The sequence below is a fragment of the Equus caballus genome, chromosome 17 (genome assembly GCF_041296265.1).
Source record: "Equus caballus isolate H_3958 breed thoroughbred chromosome 17, TB-T2T, whole genome shotgun sequence".
Lineage (NCBI taxonomy): Eukaryota > Metazoa > Chordata > Mammalia > Perissodactyla > Equidae > Equus > Equus caballus.
The window spans coordinates 44766809-44791283 of NC_091700.1; the positions used below are offsets into that span (position 1 = coordinate 44766809).

At 44.1% G+C, this 24475-nt stretch overlaps 1 protein-coding gene across 5 annotated transcripts in view; it reads left to right on the forward strand.

Annotated features, from left to right (window-relative positions):
• The first annotated feature begins 351 nt into the window (after positions 1–351).
• The window catches only part of RUBCNL (rubicon like autophagy enhancer), a 45562-nt gene continuing 21438 nt past the window's right edge, over positions 352–24475 (forward strand). Inside the window, exons 1-5 of one of the 5 annotated variants that reach the window (XM_070240314.1) lie at positions 5837–6485; positions 6655–6888; positions 18427–19064; positions 21880–21962; positions 22460–22670. In XM_070240314.1, coding sequence (XP_070096415.1) covers positions 18521–19064; positions 21880–21962; positions 22460–22670 — 838 coding nt within the window. In that variant the 5' untranslated portion in view covers positions 5837–6485; positions 6655–6888; positions 18427–18520. Of the gene's footprint in view, positions 505–3670; positions 4468–4637; positions 4988–5836; positions 6486–6654; positions 6889–16800; positions 17028–18426; positions 19065–21879; positions 21963–22459; positions 22671–24475 lie in introns of those variants that run through there. The other 4 variants (XM_070240315.1, XM_014732091.3, XM_070240313.1 and 1 more) reach the window with 4 other exon arrangements.

The following is a 24475-nucleotide window of genomic DNA, read 5'->3' on the forward strand; positions in this document are numbered from 1 at the left end:
GGATCCTTATACCCACACTTGGAACTGCCCAAATTAACACAGACTTCAAAAATGAGAATCTCTGTAGTGACCATGATGGAACAAAGACCAGAAATCTTTCCTCGGATGTTATGTAAGCACCTGTGCTCTTGAGAAACTATAGGGAGGAGGCAAGGCTCTCCAACACATGACTGATTTAAATTCTTGTCATTTATCTAAGTAGTGATATCAAGTCAACTTAATTTGATTTAGAAAATATTTTAGAAAAATAAGGTAATGTAACTTTTTTTTTGGTACCAGAGTTATGGAGAAAAACTCATACCAGCCACACAAGATTTCATCTAGGTGTTTCTGTCTTTGCTTATCTAACAGTCCATGTGGATATGACTTGGAGAATTGTCTAAACTGGACCAAAAGGCTACCACAAAAACTAATGAAATGTCAGGCACGAAACTCTGAAGAATGAGGTCAGCTCTGGGAAGCAGATGTGAAAAATATATGTGGTCAAAGGCTGGAGGCACAAAGGTAGGAAAATATGAAGGAAATTCCCAGGGCAATTGGTGGGCCATTTTGGATCTTGGGATCACTGAGGCAGGAGAGAAGAGACTGCAAATTAGGTTGAGCTCACAGTAAAGAACACTTTCAATGCTAGACTAAGAAACGGAGCTTTGCACTTGGTAACTGTTCCCAAACATGGGATCATCTTAGCTTAATGTCTTCCTCTTTCATAGGATGACATTCAGATCACACCACATAAGCCACGTGAGCAGCCAAAGAAATTTGTGCAAGACCCAAAACATGTGAAGTACAGGCTAGGTCCTGGGGAGGGGAGCTGTGGAAGAAGAAATTCAGAAATGAGTAAGGTCCTCTGCATCCACATTCTAGTGGGCAAGACAGAGTATAAACAACTTAATATTTTTAGTTCTAACGGCAGATAACTGTTTACCACTGCATTCATGCGAGACCCCAAACTTTTATACATACCGCATTTTTTGTCACGAAAATAGACCACAGAACAGGTGCAGCTTCTGGTTCTACTAGTCGAGCTAATTAGGGTATCTTCAAGAGAAAAAGTGGGAACCAAGTAACGAAGATAGAGAAGAAGAGGACTAAGGACAAGGTTCACGTATTAACTGCCCCACCTGGGGCACAGGCCCCTCATCCCATCATCTCCACAGGAACAGGCTGACCCTGGGGATCAGGGTGTGCCTGAAGCTGTGGGGCTGTGTCTGGTATTCTTGGATGGCTGGAAGCAAACAGCACTTTCACTGGGGTCCACAATCCTTTTGTTGCAACGTCCTATATCTCTTAAAGGTAAAGAGCCTCTTTCAGGGCGTGGCATCTCTGAATACGCCCCCACAAACCCCAGGCCACCTGTCACCAGCAGAAGCAAATAGTACATGGCAGGACTAGTCTTCCTTCTAAATAAGGGAGTGCAACAACCCCAAAGCTTGGCTCTGGCACCCCTCAAGAAAAGCAAAATAAGGCGAGATTTATTAAAATTCAAGAAAAGAATTTCCAAGGACAGGGGCCCTCTCTTAGAATATTTGTTTCACTTGGGCTTTTACTCCAAAGAAGTATTACATCATGATAAGAGATTTAAAATATATTTACACATATACTGTATATATACATATATTATATTTGTACATATATTGTATATTTATACACATAAAATGTGCATATATAAAATATATCCATATATATTTTATGGTAAAATATACATAACACAAAATTTGCTATTTAACTAATTTTGAGTATACAATTCAGTGACATTAAGTACGTTTGCAATAATGTGCAACCATCACCAGTGTCCATCTCCAGAACTTTCTCATCATTCCAAACAGAAACTCCGTTACCCATAAAACAAGAATTCATTTCCACTCCCCCAGCCCCTGGTAACCTCCATTCTATTTTTTTTTTTTTTTCTAAAGTGTGATTTTTTATTTTTATTTTTTTTTAAAGATTTTATTTTTTCCTTTTTTCTCCCCAAAGCCCCCCGGTACATAGTTGTGTATTCTTCGTTGTGGGTTCTTCTAGTTGTGGCATGTGGGACGCTGCCTCAGCGTGGTTTGATGAGCAGTGCCATGTCCGCGCCCAGGATTCGAACTAACGAAACACTGGGCCGCCTGCAGCGGAGCGCGCGAACTTAACCACTCGGCCACAGGGCCAGCCCCCCTCCATTCTATTTTATCTCTCTATGAATTTACCTATTCTAGGCACTCCATGTAAGTGGAATCATACAAATTTGTTGTTTTGTGGATAATGGATGTTTCAGACAGACAGACAAGAGGAAAAGAAATGGGGACAAGCCAAATGCAGCTTCCCCGGGTTCTTTGGCTCCCTGACGCACGTCTAGGCTCCCCTCCTATGCCATATCATCCCTCCCTCCCTGGGCACCTGCGCGGTAATGATGCCATTGGGCTCCTTCTCGCAGCTTGTTATGCAATTCATCTCATCTCAGCTCCTTCCTGTTTTGTGCAGACTGATTTCCCTTTGCTGACTCTGCTAGCTGAGCTCAAAAACAGGGTCTCATCTCTGCTTATGGCACAAATCGCTTCTTGTGAAGCCTGGCTGTGTTGGGGCAGGCAGCTGCCAGGTTTCTAATCTCCTGTGAGGCAGTCCCAGCCATAATGGAGCTTTGTGTGTGACCCACGGGTGTTGGGCATGAGCCCGGCTAGCTGAAGCGGTGCGTTGTTCTGATACCCTTACTAGCCTGGAGCCCCAGGTCTTGCAGGGCACTGTGACCTGGAAGATGACCTTCCCCATGAAAAATAAAACAAAATCAGCCTCTGCTTTTCCTGTGTGGTACTTGGTTTGTAAATATCAGTGACTTTCTCAGAATTGACCAATCCATTAGGCAGTCTTGAAAAGCCCATCCCTTAGCATTTAGCACTTGGGAAATTCTACTTGTAGATGGGGGCGTGGGGAGCTGGGGAATGGGGAAGACAAATACATTTCTAGTGAGTTTTCCTAATTTGAAAAATCTGTCCTTGAACTTTCTTTGTTCTATATATACTCATCCATGTGGGTCTCCTTTATCTGTGACTAGATGTTGACTGTGTATGTTCAAATTTCTAGGGTGCCCCACACAATAGCGTACAAGCCAGCCTATTTACCTATTTACCTGTCAGTAAAGATGATTTCAAAGTGGCTTTAGAGGGAACTGACCAAATCTTACAGTCTTGGTTCAAAATCGCCTAGTCTCCCTACAAGAATGCTTTTCTCGCCTTGGACTATGTCCAGTCCACCACCTAGTACAGTTTGCTTTGTCGACTAGCAGATGCATTGATTGACGTTGCATGACCTATGCTCTTGTTTTAAGATCTTTCTCTTCTGCTTCCTCCTGATTTCTCTTCTCTTTTAAACATTCCTGAAACAGGCTCTTGCTTGGCCCCTTAATTTCATTATTCTTTTCTGTCTTGCTAGCGGCATGGTGGAAGCTGGACAAAGGTCTTAGCGTTAGCTACACCTGCCTTCAAAGCCTGACTGTGCCACTTACTAGCTGTGTGACCTTGGGAGGTTACAATACCACAGATGTTGATAGGATTGCTTAAACTCATGAGGAAAGTAGTGGGCACATAGCAGAGACTCAACAAAAGTTAGCACACACCTCACACCTTTTGCTTTTTAATTTAGCTTCATGTAAGCCCTTCCCAGTCTGCCTTCAGCCAACCTGAATTCCTGAGACAGAACCCCAGACTTCCAGGGTGCTTTCAAGTCTGAGCCAGTCTAGACTCCCATCAGGCTGCCCTCTGAGGAAGCCGGATGATTGACAGCGAGTATTCGCCTGACTTTGTGATATTGGTACCTAGTCTTCCTCTGAAGCACAGCGATTACGTGGCGCCGCCCCCAACCACTCCACGCCAGGCTGTGCCAGGGACGGGGAATGGGGGTTTTCCAGAGAGACACAGGACAAGCAAAGCTCAAAATATGCCTGATGTTATTCCACAACCTAGAAGTGACAAAAGACGAAGCCAAGGGACTAAGGGAGTACGATAGGATTTGATTTTTACCGAGCTGAAAGGACTCTTCTAAGAAAGCCAGGACCGCTTCACCAGCGTGTTGTTACCGGTGCAGGCAGCTCGGAGATTTTTTCCCCAAGGGAGGCTGCGGCGCTGCTGGAGAGTGCTGAAGCCCCCTAGGGGCAGAGGGGCGTCTTGCGCTCGGCCCTCCTAACGGCCTTGGTTTCTATTTCGGAAAACTTCTGTACTGGTTGGCAGCTTCTCCCCAGCATCCGCCACGATCTGGATGCTATCTGCGGCATAGCTGTGGTGGGATGCCAAACCCTCGCTGCAAGAGGACAAGACGATTAGGTTGGACTAATGCTGACAGTGAAGTCCTGGGAGTTGGGGTCCCTGTGGAGCAGCCAGCTGACGTCTGAAAGACGCTGCTCGCGCGCGGGTAAATTGCAGGTCCCCGCTGGGCTGGCTGACCGCAGTGCAGACTTTAATTCACGTTACTCGCGAGGATCATTCTTCATTTCAGGTAATTGTACTGAATGCTAAAAACCGCTGCTTGAAGCATTTAGGGTTGGGAATTCTTGTCCGCCAGGTCTGCGGTTATCTCATTTCGACCCCTGAAAGCGCAGTTCCATACGGGCCCCCAGAGAGAACAGGGCTTGATTTTGGGAGGGGGGATGGGGAGAGGGGCGCACTGCTGCTCCCGGCTCTCCCCAGCTCGCGTCGCCCAGGGCCCCGCGGAGTGGGGGCAGGGGGCACGGTAGCGGGACGCGGGGAGCGAGGGAGGCCTAAGTTCCCTCCAGCTCGCGTCCTCGGCCTCTCCCCGCGAGCAGCAAGCCTGGATCGGCTCCTCGCTTCCCTGCGGAGCTTCTCCGATTGCGGCAGTAGCCAGGGATGGGGGCAGGGGGAGGTGGGGGCGGTGGCTTGGCGGCGTCGGGCGCCGCTTCCCTCTCCTCCCTCCCTCCCTCCCTCGGCCGCTGGGGAGCGCGGTGACCTCGCCACGCTGCCAGGAGCCGCGCTCACCTGGCGCAGCTGCCCTCCGCCTGGTGAGCCGGGGCGGGGCTGGGGGCGCGAGCGGAGCCGGACGCAGCGGGGAGGAGAGGGAGGCAGCGGGAGAGCGGGTCGGGGGAGGGCGCCAGAGGGGCTCGCGCGGAGCAGAGACCGGGGGCGTCCCGGCTAGGTCAGGGCAGTGTCGATGGCCCCCTGGAGAATGTAGGCAGGGGCTCCTTGGCAGCGGTGGCGGATTTTTATGGAGTTGTCTTGCAATGGAGAATGCAGGGCCACTCTCAGTGAGCGCCTCGCGTGGTCCCAGGCGCTGTGTTCCGGACTCAGTGGCTTTTCTCGGTTCCCCAAAAGCGCGCACACAGACTGCGAAGGCCCCCGGAGGACTCCCTTTTAACACACCCAAACCTGTGGCTATCTGGTGGCAAAATCTAAACCAACAAACTTTGCTCCTTAATCGAGCTAGGTTGGAGCGTGAAGCGCGGCGCCGTGTTTGGTCTGAGCGCCGCTGTGAAGTCCACTGGAGGCAGCGGGAGAGCGGGTTGCTGCCTGTCCCCGCCACCCCGCCCGTCTGACCAGGCGGTTTGCCACCGAGCGCCTGCGAAATTGATGCCTTCAGCGTCGAGAATGTGGAGAACCTTCAGAAGAGGGGTTACTTAGCCCTAAATGAGGGTTAAGACAAAGGAAAGGGTATATTCAAGAGCTGTCCTTACTGTGTTATTACAGTGGAATTTGGAAGGATGTTTGAATTGAAGATGCAGTGGGAAAGCTTCGGTAGGGGACTGGGGATTGGGATACATGGGTTTCTTAGACTCTATCCTGAGGCCGAATAGCTGTGAGGTCTTGGCAAGTCAAGAAACTTCTTTGGACTTCAGTTTGCTTGCGTGTGAAGTGGGAGGATAACTCCTGCCCAACCTCTCTGGGTGGAGGTGTTTTGAAAAGTGTAAAGTGTGCTGTCCGAGCAGAACAACCAATAACCATTCTATAGATAAGAGAGAGAAGATGAGTTTTACTTGGGCCAGGTTGAGGGTCATGACCTGGGAAGGCACTTTCCACTAAGGGAGAAAGGGTTCCTGAGAAGCATGGGTTTCGGTACAGTTTTACACCTTTTTAGAACAAAGACCATACATTAAACATGTTCTGAATACACATTCATGAAAGTTTCAAAGAGGTATTCTGTTCAAATGAGCAGGTCGACATGATCCTGACATCTTAGAAAGGGGATTTATTTTAGAAGAACTAATACAGTCGTTACCTATAGGGTGGTACCGATCCTGGGATCTAGGAGGGGTAATTTGCCTTCTTATCTTAAAAGAGGGCCTTCTTTCCTTGAATGGTTAAAGCAGAGGTACTGTGTTTGTGTGATAGGCTGTAAGTCAGGCTTCTTTAGTTCAAGCCGAATCAGCTTTGAACCAGAATAGCTACTCCATATACCTCCCTATGTGAAAATCTCTTGTCAGTGTTCTCTACCGAATCAGGTGTCACCATCTTGCTGCCCACGCTTCCCTCCTGGCTTTCCACAGAACCGTGTCTGGAGCAGAGGTAAGGCAGCAGCTTCGCAGGAAGGCTGGCATTTTCCTGATTACCTGTCCACAGTGGCCCAGGTGTCTGTTTCTCAGTCTCTCCCTGCGGTTCCTCTTCACTGCACTACCACGGGAAACTGCCCATCCCCATGTGACCTCAGGGGCAGGAACTGTGCTCTTTTCATCAGCTACTTTAGGGCTTGTGCAAAGCGGGGGAAGTGCTCGGAAGTTGAAGAAAAGTGAGAGTCGTGGCCCCTGGGGGAATAGACTTGATGAGACTGTTCTTCATGACACCGTTTAACTCCGAAAACATCATTGCCTCTCTGACGTTGGAGTTCTTGTTTTCTGACACGGGGAGAATTCTGTCAGACCCAAGGACAAACATCCAAGAATAAACATTCCCATCGGAGTGGTCTTTACAGGTAGATAAGCAAAGAGCTCAAGAAAGACTATCTTGCTTGCTAACACGTTTTCTCCCACTCATCTGAAGGCGCACAAATAATAGCATCGACAAATTTGAATAGTTTCCCTTGTTACTAAGTTTAGGTTCATATTTCTAATATGGAAAGGAGAGATTCACATGGTTGGTTGTGCTGCTGCTAAAATTTAAGCTGTTCTTTTTAGATAAGCATGTCCAGTCTTCAGGAGATGATAAACGTGAGCCATGTTAGTATGCCATATTGTATCTTTTCATGATACCAAATAAGACCTCTGATTGGTTTTTCCACTTTAATTAAAAGGAGTTGAAAGATGAATCAGTTAAGAGTTTGGGAAATAAAACTAGATCTCCTTAACTGTGCTGTCTTGTACTGAACTGTAAGTCTTTATAAAATAACACTGATGGTGTTAATATAGCTAACTTTTATAGAATATTGTGTGGCAGACTGAGATGTGCATGTTACAATTCATTTAGTTCTCACAACAATCTGTAAAAAAACTGAACAGAGAGGTTAAGTGCCTTGCCCACATTCACACAGCTAGTAAGTGAGTGATATCTCTCAGATTGGCATAAAAATTGCGTTTGATTGGGACTCTGGTGTTTTTTTCTTAACTTCCGCACTGTGTTTTATCCCACACATACAGTGGCAGGAGGATGAGATGGAGGGCTCTGGATCGAGGTTTCAGAGTTCGGACCCAGAGCTTGTCACTGTGTGGTCTTCACTTCCTTTTTCTGGGCCTCAGTTTTCTCACCCACAAAATAGTGATCATAATCCCATATTGAGTGAGTGCTTTATTTCTCGCTGGTACATGAACTGTGAACCGTGGAAGAGAAATACTTCTCAGCATGTGAAAGGAAGTTTCAGAGTGAAGAGTTTTTGTCATCTGTAGCAGTAGGCTGGGAAATGACAAATGGGACCCAGGAGCAAAGCCTGCTTGGGTGTGAAACTGGCTCCTTCTACTAACTGTGCTTCAGTTTCTTATCTGTAAAATGAAGATAGTGTTGTTATATCTAACTCACAGGTTTTTAGGAGAATCAAGTGTGTGTGTGTGTGTATGTGTGTGTGTGTGTGCGTGTGTAGAAAATTTAGAACAGCTCCAGGCACATAGTAAATGCCATATAAGTGTTAGTTATGAACTGATGATGATGAGTAGGATATCAGAAGAGAGTGCTATGGAGAAAATAGGACAGTAAATGAGCTGAAGTAAACTACACATTTAATGTGATTCGCCTAACAATTATGTTTGAAAATTGTTTTTTTAAAAAGATACTTTAGTTCTGTTCTTGGATCCTCAGCTTTATGTTTATTAAAAGATAAATGTAAATTAGACCTGAAAGTTTTTGGCAGGTGACATTGAAAAGCACCCCTGTCAGTGGGTATTTTTCTCTAGGTGATTTCAGGTGATGAAACTTGGAAGCTGGAGTTGTTTTTTTCTTATCCTTATCCTCTTCTACATTTGATACCAAGCATCTTGACCTCAAGTTCCTGTGCCAGATGCACAATAAGCTAATGACTAAGACACTGTGCTTGAGATGGAGAAAGATTTATTCAAATTGGCCAAAACAGAAGGCAGGAGGATAGGTTCTCTCAAATCCACCTTAGGAAGAGAATAAAGCATGGGATTTTATAGAACTAAGGGGCTTGGTAGGAAGAGCTTCGAAAAAACAAGGGGGAAATCCGTGTTTTTTTCACTCCAGATATGCCCTTGGGCAGCCAGACTTCTGCGTGTCAGTGATAGCTGAGGGCTGGTTATCTGGTGATCATAACTTCTTTGAAGGCATTCTTTTCCTTCTGCAAAACAAGCTCCTAAATCCTTGGGACCCTTGAGTTGACCCTCGTCAAGAAGAAAACAGCAAATTAACAAGATTAATGAGGTTGAAAGATAAGCATGTTCTTATGGAGCATTTACAGTAACCCTCTGGTACCCAGCTTCACGTTCTTTTATTCCCACAAGCTATAGTGGGTCAGAAAACAACTGAGTCCTGAAAATATATGTAAGGTGCTTCCCTATTCCCTCTTTCTTTAGTTGGAAATTGTAGAAGACAGCTTTTGGGACGGCTACCTGAAATCTGGTAGGTGAGGAGACTTGAACTTTTGTATATGCATATTTTAAACAATATGGCTGAATTGTCAAATCGCTTGAACTGTCCTATGACCTATTTAAAATCTGATTTCTCTTTTTTTTGATAGCTCACTCTTAGTTTAGACCCTAGCTTGCTGTGGGGATTTGGGCTAAGAGAGGTAAGCATGTCAATGTCACTGACATTTCCAGGTTCACAGCAGCCACTCCAGGCTTGGTGAATTTTGATGTTCTGGAGAGGAGTTTGGATCCATGAGACTTAAAGGTCTTCCCTTTACCCCTGTGCTGTTGTGGGTGAGAATGTGGACCCAGGAGCAAAGCCTGCTTGGGTGTGAAACTGGCTCCTTCTACTAACTGTGCTTCAGTTTCTTATCTGTAAAATGAAGATAGTGTTGTTATATCTAACTCACAGGTTTTTAGGAGAATCAAGTGTGTGTGTGTGTGTATGTGTGTGTGCGTGTGTAGAAAATTTAGAACAGCTCCAGGCACATAGTAAATGCCATATAAGTGTTAGTTATGAACTGATGATGATGAGTAGGATATCAGAAGAGAGTGCTATGGAGAAAATAGGACAGTAAATGAGGACAGTGTGTACCCGTAGGGATGCAGTTTTTAAAAGAGTGATGAGAAGAGTCTCAATCTGAGGGTAAACTTGAATAAAGATGGGGGAGTAGAGGAGTGTGGTGGGTGCAGGGGTGCAGAGGCAATAGATGGGGAGGTCAGAGAGGTAACTTTGGGACACATGGACAGATATAGCAAATGTTGAAGGGGCTTTTTAAAAAAATACTTTTACTTAGGGAATTTTCTTATGGAAAATTTCAAACTTTAAAGTGGAACAGGGGGCGGGCCCAGTGGCACAGCAGTTCAGTTCCCACGTTCCACTTCAGCGACCCAGGGTTCTCTGGTTCGGATCCTGGGTGCGGACATGGCACCGCTTGTCAAGCCATGCTGTGGTAGGTGTCCCACATATAGAGGAAGATGGACACAGATGTTAGCTCAGTTAGCTCAGTCTCCCTCAGCAAAAAAAAAGAGGAGGATTGGTGGCAGATGTTAGCTCAGGGCTAACCTTCCTCAAAAAAACCCCCCAAAAACCACAAAAATAAAAAGTAGAATAGTACATGTACCCTTCTCCCACTTTCAACAGTTATCAACATGGCCAATAGTGTTTCATCCATATCCCCCATTGGCACTTCCCACTGTATTATTTTAAAGCAAATTCAAGAAATTCTTTCAACCATTTCCTGATACTTCTGTTACTGAGCAATTGGCTTGGTCTGTTGGCTGAGATCTGAGCCAATTAATCACAACAAGTTAAGAATCAAGAAAGGAAGCTTTTATTCACTTAGCCGGCATAATTGGAAGATGGCAGACTAGTCTCAAAAAACCATCTTAAAGAATTACAGAATCTTGAGGCAGTTATATAGGGAACATGGGCAGTAAGGAGGGGGTTTAGAAATGTCAGTCTTCGGGGATGGTGGACTCCAGGGTCCTTCCTTGTTCTTCTCTTCCGTCGGTGACGATGAATATTCTACAGGTGTTCCCTTTTCCTGGAGGCCTTCTTGTTTCTTAGGAGTATTTGTTAAGATTGTTAAGAACAAAACTATCAGAGTACCTCAGCAGGGGTATGTGCACAGGATCGGGGCCATAAAATCATGAAAGCGTGTAGTGAGTCATAATGATTACATGCTAGAAGGGTTTTAACTAGGGAAGGGTAATTTAGCGTGACAAGATGGCCTCACTTATGTTCACTTACACTTCTCCCTATATATTTCTAAAAGCTGGGCACTTAACCAAACATAACCACAATAAGGAAGCTCTTCGACTTTGTTTCCCATCTATAAATTGGGACCAGCAGAACCTCCCTTCAGTGCTGGTTTAGAGACAAGGATGAACGCCTGAAGCCCCAGTGAAGGCTCTGGCAGTCGGTGCCCAATTACAGGTAGCCATCATGTTGACGATGTTGTCTTTACCAGCCCTTGTTTTCTGTTTCAAAATGGTTCTATTGTGACATTTTCACTTCTACTTCCTCTGTCTTCTCCATACCTACTTTAGGCACATTTATTCAGTATTCCCTTTATCTGCTTTCTAGTTCCCCTTTTAACTTTCAGTGCCTTTGTTCACAGCCTGACTTACAGCTTGTGCACCTTTGACCCCTGTAGCCCGTGAAATACCAGCACTCTCTAGTCTCCCTGGACCTTTTTGAAGGGAGATGAGTACTTCTTCCCATTTCATTTTTTTGGCAGCATTATTGAGATTGAGATAACATACAGTTAACCCATTTAAAATGTCCAGTTGAGTGGGTTTAGTCTATTCACAGATATGTGCCGTCATTACCACTGTTGATTTTAGAACATTTAGAACCTCAAAAATGTAACCCTGTACTCTTTAACTATCACCTCCTATCTTTCCATCCTTCCCCCTTCCCTGCCTAGCAACCACTAATCTACTTCCTGTCTCTATGGATTTACCTATTCTGGACATTTCATAAAAACTATATATATAAAAAAATATGAAATATCTTTTGTGATTGGCCTCTTTCACTCAGTATAATGTTTTCAGGGCTCATCCATGTTGTAGCATGAATTAGCACTTCATTTCTTATTATGGCTGAATTATATTGCGTTGTATGGCTGCGGCACAGTTTGCTCTCCCATTCGTCAGTTGATGGACATTTAGGTGGTTTCCAATGGTGAATAATGCTGTCATTAGCATTTGTGTACAATTTTTGTGTGAATATGTGCTTTCATTTATCTTGGGTGTATACCCGGGAGTGGAATTGCTAGGTCAAATGGTAACTGTGTGTTTAACCATTTGAGGAACTGCCAATCTGTTTTCTAATATAGCTCCCCTTTTATTTTGCCCAGACATGGGAATCTAGCCACCTTTCAAGTGCAGGTACCTACCCTTACTTTGGGTAAATTTTTGTGAGGATATTTTTTTCTAAGTCTTATTGAGTTATCTAATTATATTCATGTAGAAGTCTTTTTTTGTTATTGTTTTTTATGTATAAGGTTTTAAGTAGAGCATTGCTTGAGCAGTGGTCCCCAAAGTGAAGGGTATGTATCTTTAGGGTACAAGCCGATTCACTGGAAAACAGGAACAAAATGCTGTTTTCATGTATGCTTTGTAATTACATAATGTTTTGAAATAGTTATATATCTGTAAGATTTATAAATAAGTAGTCCTACATTGGAGATGTATGTGCAAAGATTTTTTTTTTTTTACAAATAGGAAGATGAAATCATAAAATTTGGGGAACAACTGTTCTAAAGACATGGAATCAAGTATGGCAGTGTGATTCTTAATCCTATGTTTTGTGACAAATCTGATGGGAAACATTTCAAAATTACTTTGCTAATGACATTGAAAATATCCTGCTAATTTCAGCCCAAATGAGACATGGAAATACCAGTGGAAGGAGCTTTGGATCAGGTGGCAGGCTTTTGTTTTTGTTCTACATTCGCTAATTACTAATGGTGAGACTTTGGGCAAGTCCCTAATGGTCTCCAGTTCAGTTCCCAAATTGGCATAATGACACCTGAAATATTTCGAGTTCTCATTGTGTAGAATAAGAGTGCTAAGTATGACACACACCGTGACCATAGGAAGTGAGTCATTTGTGTGTCTTGGGCAATTCTGCAGTTTTCTTAGGCAAAATATCTGAGGTTCCTTGATCTTTGTCATCAGTGGGTCTTCCCCTTCTCACCCCACCCTACCTGTTACTCTTAATTGCTTTCTGTTCTTCCTCTGTGTCTTCTGACAGCAGATCAGGTCATTGCCAGAGGTTAAGTTGGTCAGACCGGAGTCCAGGTGCTGCCACCAGCCACCATTGCAATATGGCCCTGTTTCCTTCCTGGTGCTTTTAGTGTTAGAACACAGTGTTCAGCACATGCTGTGGAGTAGGTGCAACTGTGTGAAAATTCCGGTTTACTCTGATTTCTCGCCACAGTTGTGGAGGCTGTGGAGTTGCATTATTGGGCATCTTAATGGTTTCTGTTTGATATGTGATAGTTTCAGTCTGTCAACATCCTTGGGGATGTGAGCCTTTGTTTAAAGTCAAAGCGTGAAGAGAAGTAGATACAGAAAGATGGGAAGAGGTTCTGGGGAACTGTGTTAACCAAACAGCTCACATCCTATGCTTACAGATCGAGTGACTTTGAGGTTCGCTTGCATTTGTTGATAGTGGCATGCTCAATAAGACACGGTAAAATTGATAATAATGAATTTTACCTTTCACCCTCAACTTTTGTGTGCGATTTCTATTCTCTGACATCCTTTATTCTAAGAAAATGGTTGGCAGACATTTTAGGTTGTGATCTCCAATATCTTCCAAAGGATGACACCTGTTCTTGACTTCCTTTCTTGGGCAACAGAAATAACCAATGTAACTATGCTTAGGTCCTGTTCATTTGCTGTTCAATCTTTCATTCATACACTTAAAGAATATATTTATTGAGCACCTACTATGTGCCCCTGTTCTAGGTTCTGAGGGACAGAGCACTGTCCAGAATAAATTTTTTAAAAAATTGTCCTCATAGATTTTACATTCTAGTGGGTGTTGTTCATTGAGGTTAAATAAAATGAGGATTTTAGCCAGCCCTGGTGGTCTAGTGGTTAAGATTTGGCCCTCTCACCACCAGGGCCTAGAGTTTTTTGGTTTCCTGGTCAGAGAACCACACCACATGTCTGTCGGTTGTCATATTGTGGTGGCTGCATTTTGCCGTGATGCTGAAAGCTATGCCACTGATATTTCAGATACCAGCAGGGTCACCTCGGGTGGACAGGTTTCAGCAGAGATTCCAGACTAACACAGACTAGGAAGAGGAAAAAAGAGCTGGCCACCCACTGCCAAAAAAGTTGGCCATGACAGCCCTATGAATAGCAGTGGAGCATTGTCTAATATAGCGCTGGAAGGGGAGAGGATGGTGCAAAAAGACCAGGCAGGGTCCTGCTTTGCTGGACACAGTGTCACTAGGAGTTGGAATCAACTCGATGGCACTAATAATATAAAAAATGAGGATTAGTGCTAAGGAGTAAGGAGAAAAATAGAGTTTGGAAGGGGGAGAGGAAGTATTGGGGAGGGGCAGTTGCCATTATTTATAGGGTGACCCAGGAGGCCTCCCTGAGAAGGTAACATTTAGGTTGAGATGTTACTCTGATGCTTCCAATTATGTATTCAGTTAGCAGTTAATATGGGGGCAGAGAAAATCCTGAATCCTAAATCCGACATGCTGGTGTCTATCCATGGAAGAACTTTAAGATTGTTAGGGGTATTAGGAGCTAAAGCTGCTTGTCTGCCATCAGAGTGCCGGCTGCTTATGGTCTGAAAGACTTTTGCCAGGTGACTATAGAGATCTTGGTGGCTCAGGCCCAACTGAATCATTTACTCCTCCTGCAGAGGTTGCGTCTTTGTGACTGATGCTGTGGCTCTGCGGTGGCCCTAGTGATGCAGTTATTCTTGACGAGACCACTGACTCTGATGGGAAGAGACCCATCCAGAATACCTTGGCAGAGGGAGTTCTGGATTCTCCTTTGTCCAGGGCCTTGGCTGCTGCATACAAGTTGCCTAGCGACCTGGCCTATGCTTACCCTCAATAGAAATGATGGTAAGCTTTGCAACTTGATTTTTCTTCCTTTAGAATGTTTTGGATGGATTTTATCTCAGTGCCCAAAGGTCTTTGATTGAAAGGACCCCATTAATGACAACGGGATGCACTTTGGGAAGATGCCAAGTATTGCTTAGACCCATATTACCCACGGGCTATTAGTTCCTGAAATATATGAATGTGGGTGTTTAGTCACTATCTCCCGTCCACCAAAATGTAAGCTACCGAAGGGCAGGACACTGATTTTAGTCACTACGGCTGCTCCAGTGCTACCAAAACAAAAACAATGCCAGTCTTCTAGTAGATGCTCAATAAACATTTGTTTCATTGACTAACAGACTACAAGTGATGTGGCAACAAGCAACACAACCAGCAACCGTATGATGATATCTCATGAATTATCTGTTGCCCCAAAGATCAAGACATGGAGATGTTGACCTCCTATCCCTAGGGCCTGGACTTTGTTTCCAGTCATTGCGCACTCCTCTGTGTCAATCTGCCTCTCAGAGAAACTCATGCTCCTTAATGAGTGTCCAACCTGGCTTATCATCCTCTCTCTGCCACTATCCAACTGTGCCCTTAGACATGGCTTTGAATCTCTGTGGGCCTATTCCAGCTCTAAAATCTTCCCATTTTATAACCTGGCAAAGCCAGCACCTGCTGGTTATTCATGTGAAGCAAGAACACCCTTTTAGAAGGAGTGGAGCAAGCACCTGCTTCTAAAAGTTACTTTTTATAAGGAAGTCTATTTTTGTTCAATGCGGTTAAGTCAATTCCTTATGTGGGAGGCTCATAAGTAACGTCATTCTCTTTGAACTATTGACTTTAATCTGTTTGTTAAAAACAAAGGGATCACTATTACTTACTATTTGTTTGAGGCTGTGTATTTTTCATGTGATTTCACATCTGTATCATCTCCCACACATAAAAACAGATATGACGTGTAGAGAATTGAACGTAACACGTGTCTTACATAATGTCATTCTCTTGGAAATAGTGAGATTATCCTGAGCTATGGACTCAGAGGTAAAATTGGAACTAGAAAGAGAAAAGATCTAGTAAAAGAAAGTCAACAAAAAGCAATATAAACAAAGATGTTCATTGCTGTATATTTTATAATAGTGAGAAACTGAAAATGTTTCCATCAGTAAGAGTCTGGCTAAATAAATTATGATACATTTACACTCCAGAAAGTGGTAAGATAGTTAAGAAGAATGATAGAAAACCTCAAGACATATCGTTAATAGAAAAAGAAGGGACGTTATAGAATATGTCCAGTATGATCCCATGTGTGTGTGTATAAAAAAGAAAACAAAGCATATCTCTGATCTGATGTATGTGTGTTAACTCATAGAAAAAGATCTAGAAGGAATCAAATGATTAGCAATGTTATTTCTTGGAATGAAGTAGGATTGGTGGGGCTTGGTGCAATGGAAGTGCTTCATTTTTTACTCTAGGCCTCTGTGTTTTGGACATTTTATAAAACCATAGTCCTGGTTTCCTTTTGTAATTATAGCACCTAAACTTATTGGAGAGGAAAAGATGTGTGACAAAGAGAAATTGGGGCACAAGGTGGGATTTGAGGTCAGGAGAAGGAAGATGAAGCACTTCGGGGTAATGAGTCTGGCACTTATCACCATATCCTGGGGCGTTTTGTCACTGGGGCCTTGGAGGCTGTGCACTGTTTTCAGGATGCCTATATATATATCTCTACATCACTCCAAAAGCTATGACCTAGAATGGAAGGCCCCCAAATCAAGAAAACAAGGATTGTTAGTACAATTTTCACATGTACCCTCTTTCGGTCTATTTGTAAGTGTCAAGTGAGAAAAATTTCATGTTTTTAGGAACCATGGATTCGCTTGTATCCCTGTATGCATAATTATGCCACAGTAACAGAGCAGTTGTCTCTACTAGAGAAGTCTTTTCTCTAGCTCCTGGCTTTATTTCCACTTGCTTGGATTTGTCCATTCATTCCGTAACTTTTATTGAACCCCATATGCAACTCTGTGGCCTGGCAGAGAACTGACAAGGCCCCTGCTCTCTTAGAGTTTGTGGGTGGGGGGATGGAGGGTTGGGGAGGAGTGACAGTAAGGAGCAAAAGAATGTCAGGAAGTGAGAACTACTATGATGAAAATTAAGCAATGTGATGTGACCAGGAGTAACCGGGGAACTACTTCAAGAAAGATACTTAAGAAAGACTTCTTTGAGGAAGTAATTCATAAACCAGGGCATGCAACCAGACAGGAACAAGTCAGAGTCAAGATCATTTGGGGGAAGAGCGTTTTAGGCAGAGGGATTAGAACAGCGCCGTTAGGGCGGGCAAGAGCTTGTCGGACTCCAGAGCTTGCCGCGTGCTCAGGACTTACGGAGGGTGGACGAAGATAAGAGAGAGAGGTGTGCAGGACAGGATCATGTCATACCTTAAGGACAAGGTAACGATTTTGGATTTTATTCCAGATTTGGTGAGAAGCTATGGTGGGGGTGTTGATTAGGGGAATGCCATCTGATTCAGGTTTATAAAAGATCTCCCTGAATAACTCTTGATTTTAAATATGCAAGAGTGGAAGCAGGGAGACCATTGGGAAGATGGCAGGAGGTCCAGATGGGAGAAGATGGTGACTTAGACGAGGGTGGTAGCTATAGGTATCGACTTGCTGATGGGTTAAAGAGGGAGAGCTTGGGAAAGATAGGATCAGGGATGACTCCTAGATTTTGGGCTTCAGCAACTGGGAGGTGTGTTCCGGAGATGGGGAAAACCAGGGAGGAGCAGGTGTGGGGGAATGAGCATCTGTTTTGAATGTATCAGGTTGCTGTACCCCACGGACACATGTGAAATAGGCAGTAAGATGTGCTAGCCCGGAGTTCAGTGGGAGGTCAAGAATAGAGAGTGCTTGGGAATGTGGGAGCCGTCTACACTTACAATGGTAGTGTTTTAAGCCCTGGAACTGACTCCAAAATCTCAAACTCACTTCTGGGGAGGAGCATACTCCGCCTTTCCTTAAGGCTAAACACACCTAAGCAGACTGCTTCTGTCTCTAGGCCTTCCCCCTACTGCCCTTGCTTTTGCTGTTGAAGGTTGCTTTGAGCTTCACAGCATGAAGGACAGTGGGAGAACAGTGGAAAGAAACACGTGTGGGGCCTGTAATTACAGTGACCAGAGTGCTTCTGATTTGTGTGGCTCTCAAAATTTTAATCACGGCCTTATATACTAAAGCTAAAAACTGAGCTTAAAGTGAGCGCACCATTTTAAAGATAGATTTAGATTCACAGTGTGTCCCTTAGATGTTATAAGCTAATCATTAATTTATACTGCTACTATAATATAAATCAGTATGATAAGCTAATATGTTATACAAAACAAAGTTTTTAGTGCTATTGGTTGTCCTCATTTCTCTTGCCACCTGTCTTCTTTGTTGAAATACAAACACAAACTAAATAAAAATAATAAATTATGAAAATGTGTCTTTACATCCAGATAGTATTCCCATTTGGGGTTTGACATTTAATCTCATTGGAATAATGCATGGATGTCTTACATTTTTATTTGTTTTATCAGCAGCATCCTTATATGATTTTATCCTTATGTAAAAATAATCTTCAATTATTTTTATGCTTTGAAAACCCTTTCCTCTCCTCATGTCATGCCCCTATTTTTGCTGCTAGTTTTATGGCTGATTTATTTATTTGTTGTAAATCCAAGTGGAATTTACTGTGTTGTGTAGGGCAAAGTACAAACTATATAATTTTTTTGTTTGTTGCTCCTCAAAAGAATTTGGAGTTAAAAATGTGCTTGAGCCCTTATTTATCTAGAATGATTCTTGCTTATTGCAGATAAGCTCTGCAGCCCTCCAGCTGGCCACGCGGTGAGTTCAAGGCCCTAATCCAGTCATACAACAGAATTTACACCAGCCCTGAGCGTGAAAAGATGGTGTCACAGTCTAGGGGCCAGCAGGATTCTCCTGTGGACCGCTGGCAAGGGGTCAGTGATGACTTTGTCGATGCTGATGGTTCGCCCAGCCTCCTGGACAATGACCACCCGCCTTGCCAATCAGACGTGAGGTTCACGAGGCCCAAAGCTGCCTGGGTCAACCCCCAGTGTGTGCAGCAGCAGCTGCAGGATTTGTCCCTCCAGGTGCCAACAGTGGGGAACAGTGGGAGCCACTTTCTGGGGGATACTGCCTCTGCCTTGGGCCCTTCACCGTTGTCCCCTGGGGAATCCATGATGGAGACATCATTTTCGGAGGATGCCGCGGACTCCATGGGCAGCTCCTTGGCCCGGGGCTCAGGTGAAAAGAGCAGTGACTTCTCTTGTACCTCCACGGAAGAGCGGGCAGTGCTCCCAGGACGCTCTCCTCAGATGCCTCTGTTCACAAGCTCCAAGATTTCGGCCACTTCCCCCTGTCCTGACAATGCTGAGGCTGACAATGCTTTTTTCAAGCCTTCCCACCTGACAGCTTCGGCTGATGAAGGTAACTTTAGTTGGGGACTTCCCTCATTCCTGTCTGTGCGCACGCTTGCTTTGGCTTAGTCTAAAGCTGCCGTTCTGTCTTCCTCATGAGAAAAAAAGGTCATGGGTTTCCACTTTGACCAGAAGCCAGTGCATTAGCTCATTTAATATTGTCTTTGGCTCAGCCACCTGGACTGTCATGATGGGTGAAATCAAGATTTCCTTTCTCCTTAGACTGCAGGGGAATGTCATCGTAGCTCAGCTTAATTGATACTCAGTGCCACCTGCCATCTTTGAGCTGGTGTGTGCCTTCAGGAACTTCCAGCTCATTAAATGGTCTGCAAGGGAGAGCATCGGAAGTGCTCTCAATTCGGTATGGTGGGGGAAGGTGTTTCCAGACAGTTCGAGGGGCTCCATTTCACACCACAACTTACGTAGGAGATAGACTCACCTCACCTGTTATATTTACCTGGACAGAGTGAATAGAAAATAGTAAGATTTAAAAACAATAACCACAATTCCCCCAAAGACTATACGAAACCTTTTTTTATTAAAACAAGGGCTGCCATTGCTATGAGGTAATGCACATATTCCTAAAATACTGAAATTCCTCAAATGAGATAATCCTTGCAAAATACCACTTAAGGAGCCAATGAGTTAGCTACGGATGTTGTTATAATTTGTGGCAGGCTTATTTTATTTTTAAATATTCGTTAGGTTATATTCACGTCTTGCATGGATTTATATTTCTGGTAGAACCCTGGTTCAAATAGTCAATGAAGATTTTTCTTTCAAAACAGTTTTCAATCTGGCTGCCTGCCTGTGTGTGTGAATTTATTTATTTGTCACTAGCAGGAACCAGCCCGCTCCCTTTCCTAAAATATAGGGTCTGTTGTTCTGTTGGAAACTTTTGAAAAGTTGAAGATGATGACAATCTTTAACGTATTATTCATAGCTTAAGAGTAGCAGATTTTGGACAAACTTTCAATGAGGTAATTTTGAGATAAGAACCAGATTTGAGCAAAATGACACACTCTGATTAGAGGCTTCTTTTTCTGTCTTTTCACTTACCTACCCAGATAGTTCCCAGGAAAAGAATGACTTGCAATTTAGTGGTTGGTACGTAAGAGACTGGTCACCTGCCAGATTGTCTCACAGAGGCGAGTGCAGAGAACTCAGAGAAAAGGGAAAGTCGTCTGCTCCACAAACCAGCACCACCACAAGTTATAAAGTGACAGAAGATGATCGTTAGGGCCTAGTGTAACCCTGCCTGAAATCATTTGTTGTATCATTATCCAGGAAGTGGTTCTACAATTTAAAATTATCCTGTAACTTTGTCTAAGTACCTTTAAAAACCATTCAGTCTTTTGAGAGTATCTCTTAAATGTGGTAAGGGGATTCATTCCATGGGATGAAAAAAAGAACCTTGAGTGATCAGGTTCTCTCTTTCTTTGGTGTGAGGCAGCCATGGGGAGAACAGGCGTTTGCCCTAACTTGTGGGATTGTCCTGTGACTGTTGCATCTCAAGGGGCAACAGCAGGGCTTTCCTTTTCTAGATGATCCAATGGGGAAAGAACAGTGGAGCCTGTAAGCATTTCCTGAGGCTCCAGGAAACAATTCTACAGTCCCTTTTGTTTGTGCAGGTTCTACTCATCCACAAAACACTTTGATATTCCTTATCTCCTTCGGTCTCCTGTTAGATGATTATCCTAGTTTAAGGGGTGAGGAAATTTTAATGCAGAGGCACAGCTGGTGCGTGGGGAGTGGGACTAGAATCCCCTTGGTCTGATTCTTCTCTGTGCTTTCTTCTCTGTACTCAGGGTCTGCAAATCATGACCTGCCGGCCGAATCCGGCCAGCCTCCTGATTGTACAAATAAAGTTGCGTTTGTTTTTGTCTATAGCTGCTTTCTTACTACAGTGGCAGAACCGAGTAGTTGCAACAGATACTGTATGGCCCTCAGATCCGACAATATATACTACCTAGTTCTTTTCAGAAAAAGTTTGCCCACCCCAGGTGGCTTCTGAAGCCGAGAGGTGCAGCGTTTTCCACACAACAGCTGCTCCCCTGAAGATGAGGCGAGGATTGAGTGATCCTGCTTGCAGCTGTTTGTCACCCTGAGAGCTGTATAATCCTCGAGACGTCTATAGCATGTTGTTCTAATTTAGCAGGTTGGGACAACTCAGCTCTTATGGCTCTCACAGAAACATTGCCTTAGATGCTGCAATAAGAGATCACATGACAGAAGTCATTTTTGTTTTGCTGGTGTTCACTGCCAGTAATGGAGTGGCCTAAGGATGCAGAATGGATGAGTCAGCTGAATATATCCTCTGCAGTTTCTTCTTGTTTTTAACTAGAGGAAGACCATTTTTAGAGAAGCAATACTGACCATTTTCAGATAGATTTTGTCTCTGTAAACAGGAAGTTTTGGGCTGATGGCAGTGAGCTGGAGAAGTGATCCTGTCATTCTTACGGCTCTGCTTCTCGGCTGTTCCTTCTCACCTTCCTCTGTCTCCTTTAGTTAGCTTCCACCATCCTCTTCTCTTGCTACTCTCTTTGCCTCGCTGGTCTCCTCATTCCTGTGGCTCTCCCATGCCTTCTTTGAGGATTCCTCCCAAGTTGCCCCACAGCATCTTGAGAAATGACCACCATTAAGGCAATATCTGTGAGGCCCACCACCAGAAGGGTCTTTCTTCTTCTGTCATCCTAATTTGTTTTAGAATTGTTCTATTTAAAAAAAAAAAAACAAAAAGAAAACACTCCCTGGAATTGTTTTGTTTTCTTAGATAATCTTGGAACTTCTTTTTCTCCATCTTTAATAACTTGCTGTATTGGCAGGTGCTGTTCAAGCCAGTGGAAGAAGCACTTCTTTGAATTCCTTCTCACCAGACGCCTTTGTGCTCCCTGTCGATGTAGAAAAGGTGAACAGATTTTCTTGTTTTTTCTTTTAAAACCGCAGAGACTGTTAACCACTTAGAGAGTGCTGTTCTGATTTCAGTCTGTCAGCTCCACTTGCTGAGGCATGGCAAATAGGTTTCATTTCAGCATTTGGTTGGCAGAGGCTGCCGGGAGCACTAGCTGAGAAGGGTTCTGAGGCAGTGTCTGTGCCCAGTGGGAAGGTTTATCATGACTGAGGAATGATGTCTCCCTTTGGGCCAGCACCAACCTGGGGTTTTATATCACAAGAAATTCAACTTGGGTTGTCTGTTGGTTACAGTAGGCTGAATCTAATGTCTCTGGAAGATGTGGGCTATACTTCCAGTAATGACCTATGATAACTTGGGTAAATGAACATTTTTATTTCTATGCATTAACTCCATTTAAGTATAGATTCTTGATTTTTCAATCTAATTTACCTTCAATGAAAAAACTTTGATTATGCTTGCAAGTATTTAGCTGATAATTTTTTTTTCTACAGGAAAATGCCCACTTTTACGTTGCAGATATGATTATATCAGCAATGGAAAAGATGAAGTGTGACATCCTGAGTCAACAGAACACAGAGAACTGGAGGATAGAAGAAGCCAGTGGGTTACTTGGGGATGATCAAGCTGACTCTGAAGTGACCTTTTCTTCCAACATAAAGCAGGAATCTGGGTCTTCTACTTCTTCAGACAGTGGCTATGAAGGCAAGTGGGGCAAATAGCACAAAGCTTTATGCTGTGTTTGCCACATACGTCTCCAATCCTCTGTCACATCTTCAAGTCTATCTTTAAATTGTTTGTCTGACACTTCTTGAGTCACCTATATAACCCCCCCCCCCCATTCTGCCATTTGGGCTTGGAAGTGGTTATCACGCTCTATTCGGATGTTAAATCAATATATATTTTTTGAACTTCACCCTACTTTTCTTTTGGGCTGATGTTTTCCTGCCTCCTTTGTTTTCTGTCACTTGGCATTCTTCTAGCTCTTCTTATACATTGCTTCCTTTTCCAAGTAGTCTTCTTTCATTCAATCTACAAACGAGGAGCCTGTGATGTACTGGGAATCAACAGGCAACAAGATGTACTCCTTCCTTCCAGGCACTTCCGTGCCAGAGCAGAGGTCGAGAAAACTGTGTGGGGTCACTTGGCCAGCAGAGGCAGGGCCCCCATGCAGTGGGTCACAGAGTAGGAGCAGCATCCTCATTCTGGGGTCCAGCAGGGAAGGGGACCTAAGCTGAGAACTGAAGTTGGGGCTTGACGTTTGCCTACCATTTCCTGAATGTGAGTCCTGCTTCAGTCCTATATCCTTCTGTTTCTGTATTCACTTCTTGGGAAATTGTATTCACTGCAATATCTTTCCATTGTTCCCTCTGGGTTGATGTCTTCCAAATCAGTGTTTTGTTTTTTTTTTTTTGTAAGGAAGGAAAATGCACTTAAAAGAGAGGTGTCCAGAGCACTAGCTGAGAAGAGTTCTGGGGCAGTGTCTGTGCTCACTGGGAAGGTTTATCATGCTTTTCCTTTTAACTTCTTTTACCTTGCATCTTAATCAGGAACCTTTCAGTAACAGGGGAAGAACTTACTCCATGTGGTACATGTATAGCACAATGCCAGGGACAAAATAGGCGTGCATTAAATAGTTGCTGAATGCACCCCCTGGCTCCAATTCACGGGGATTTTTTGAAAGGATGTAGAGCATTCTCAGTGGTGGGAAATACAGAATGACCAATATAGAGGCAGCTGTGGCGTCTGCCTTTTCTGGAGCTTTGTGGCCTCTCTTCACTTGTCTTTGTGAAATTGCTTCATTCTCCCTTTTCTGCACCCCCTAGCATCTGGTTTCAGCTCTGCAGTCTCCCTGACTGCTCAGCCAGGGCCTTACCACCCTTGCAGGACCCCAAGATTCCCAGGGCAGGCCACCTGATTGGGTCTGCTTTGATTGGTTGTCCACAACTGGTCAGCCAGCCAGCTACGGCCACAGAAGTGAGGGGATGTGATGTGGACCATCATACCCTCTGAGGCCACACAGTAGGGAGAAGAGACATGTGGGTGGAAAGGAAGTGATTCCTATTTCGGTCCACCCCACTCTGTTGTGGTCTTTCCTCTTCCTTGTGCCTCGTGCCCCTGTTCTGTTTCTAGTTAGTGAATGAATCAGTGCTGACTTCTCGCTAATAGCAACATCCTCTCCATCTGTTCTTCATTCCTGCCTTTTCCCTGGACCACCACAGCAGCCGTCTGGCGAGTCACTCTGTAAGAGCCGCATTTAGGTCCTCAGTACATCTTTGTTGTTGTCAATTTTCTCTTTACTTTCACCCTCTTCCCCTTGTTGATCCCACACACATCTGTCTTCCTAGAACACAACTTCTAGTCCTGTAGAATGGCCTTCTGTATTTGTTCCTCATTTTATCCTGGGATGTTTATCCTGTAGGATCCAGCTTCTCCCTGCCTTTCCAACAGGCATCTCTTGCCATTTCCCTGTGTTGTACTGTGGACTTGAGTTAGACTCTCCTGTTATG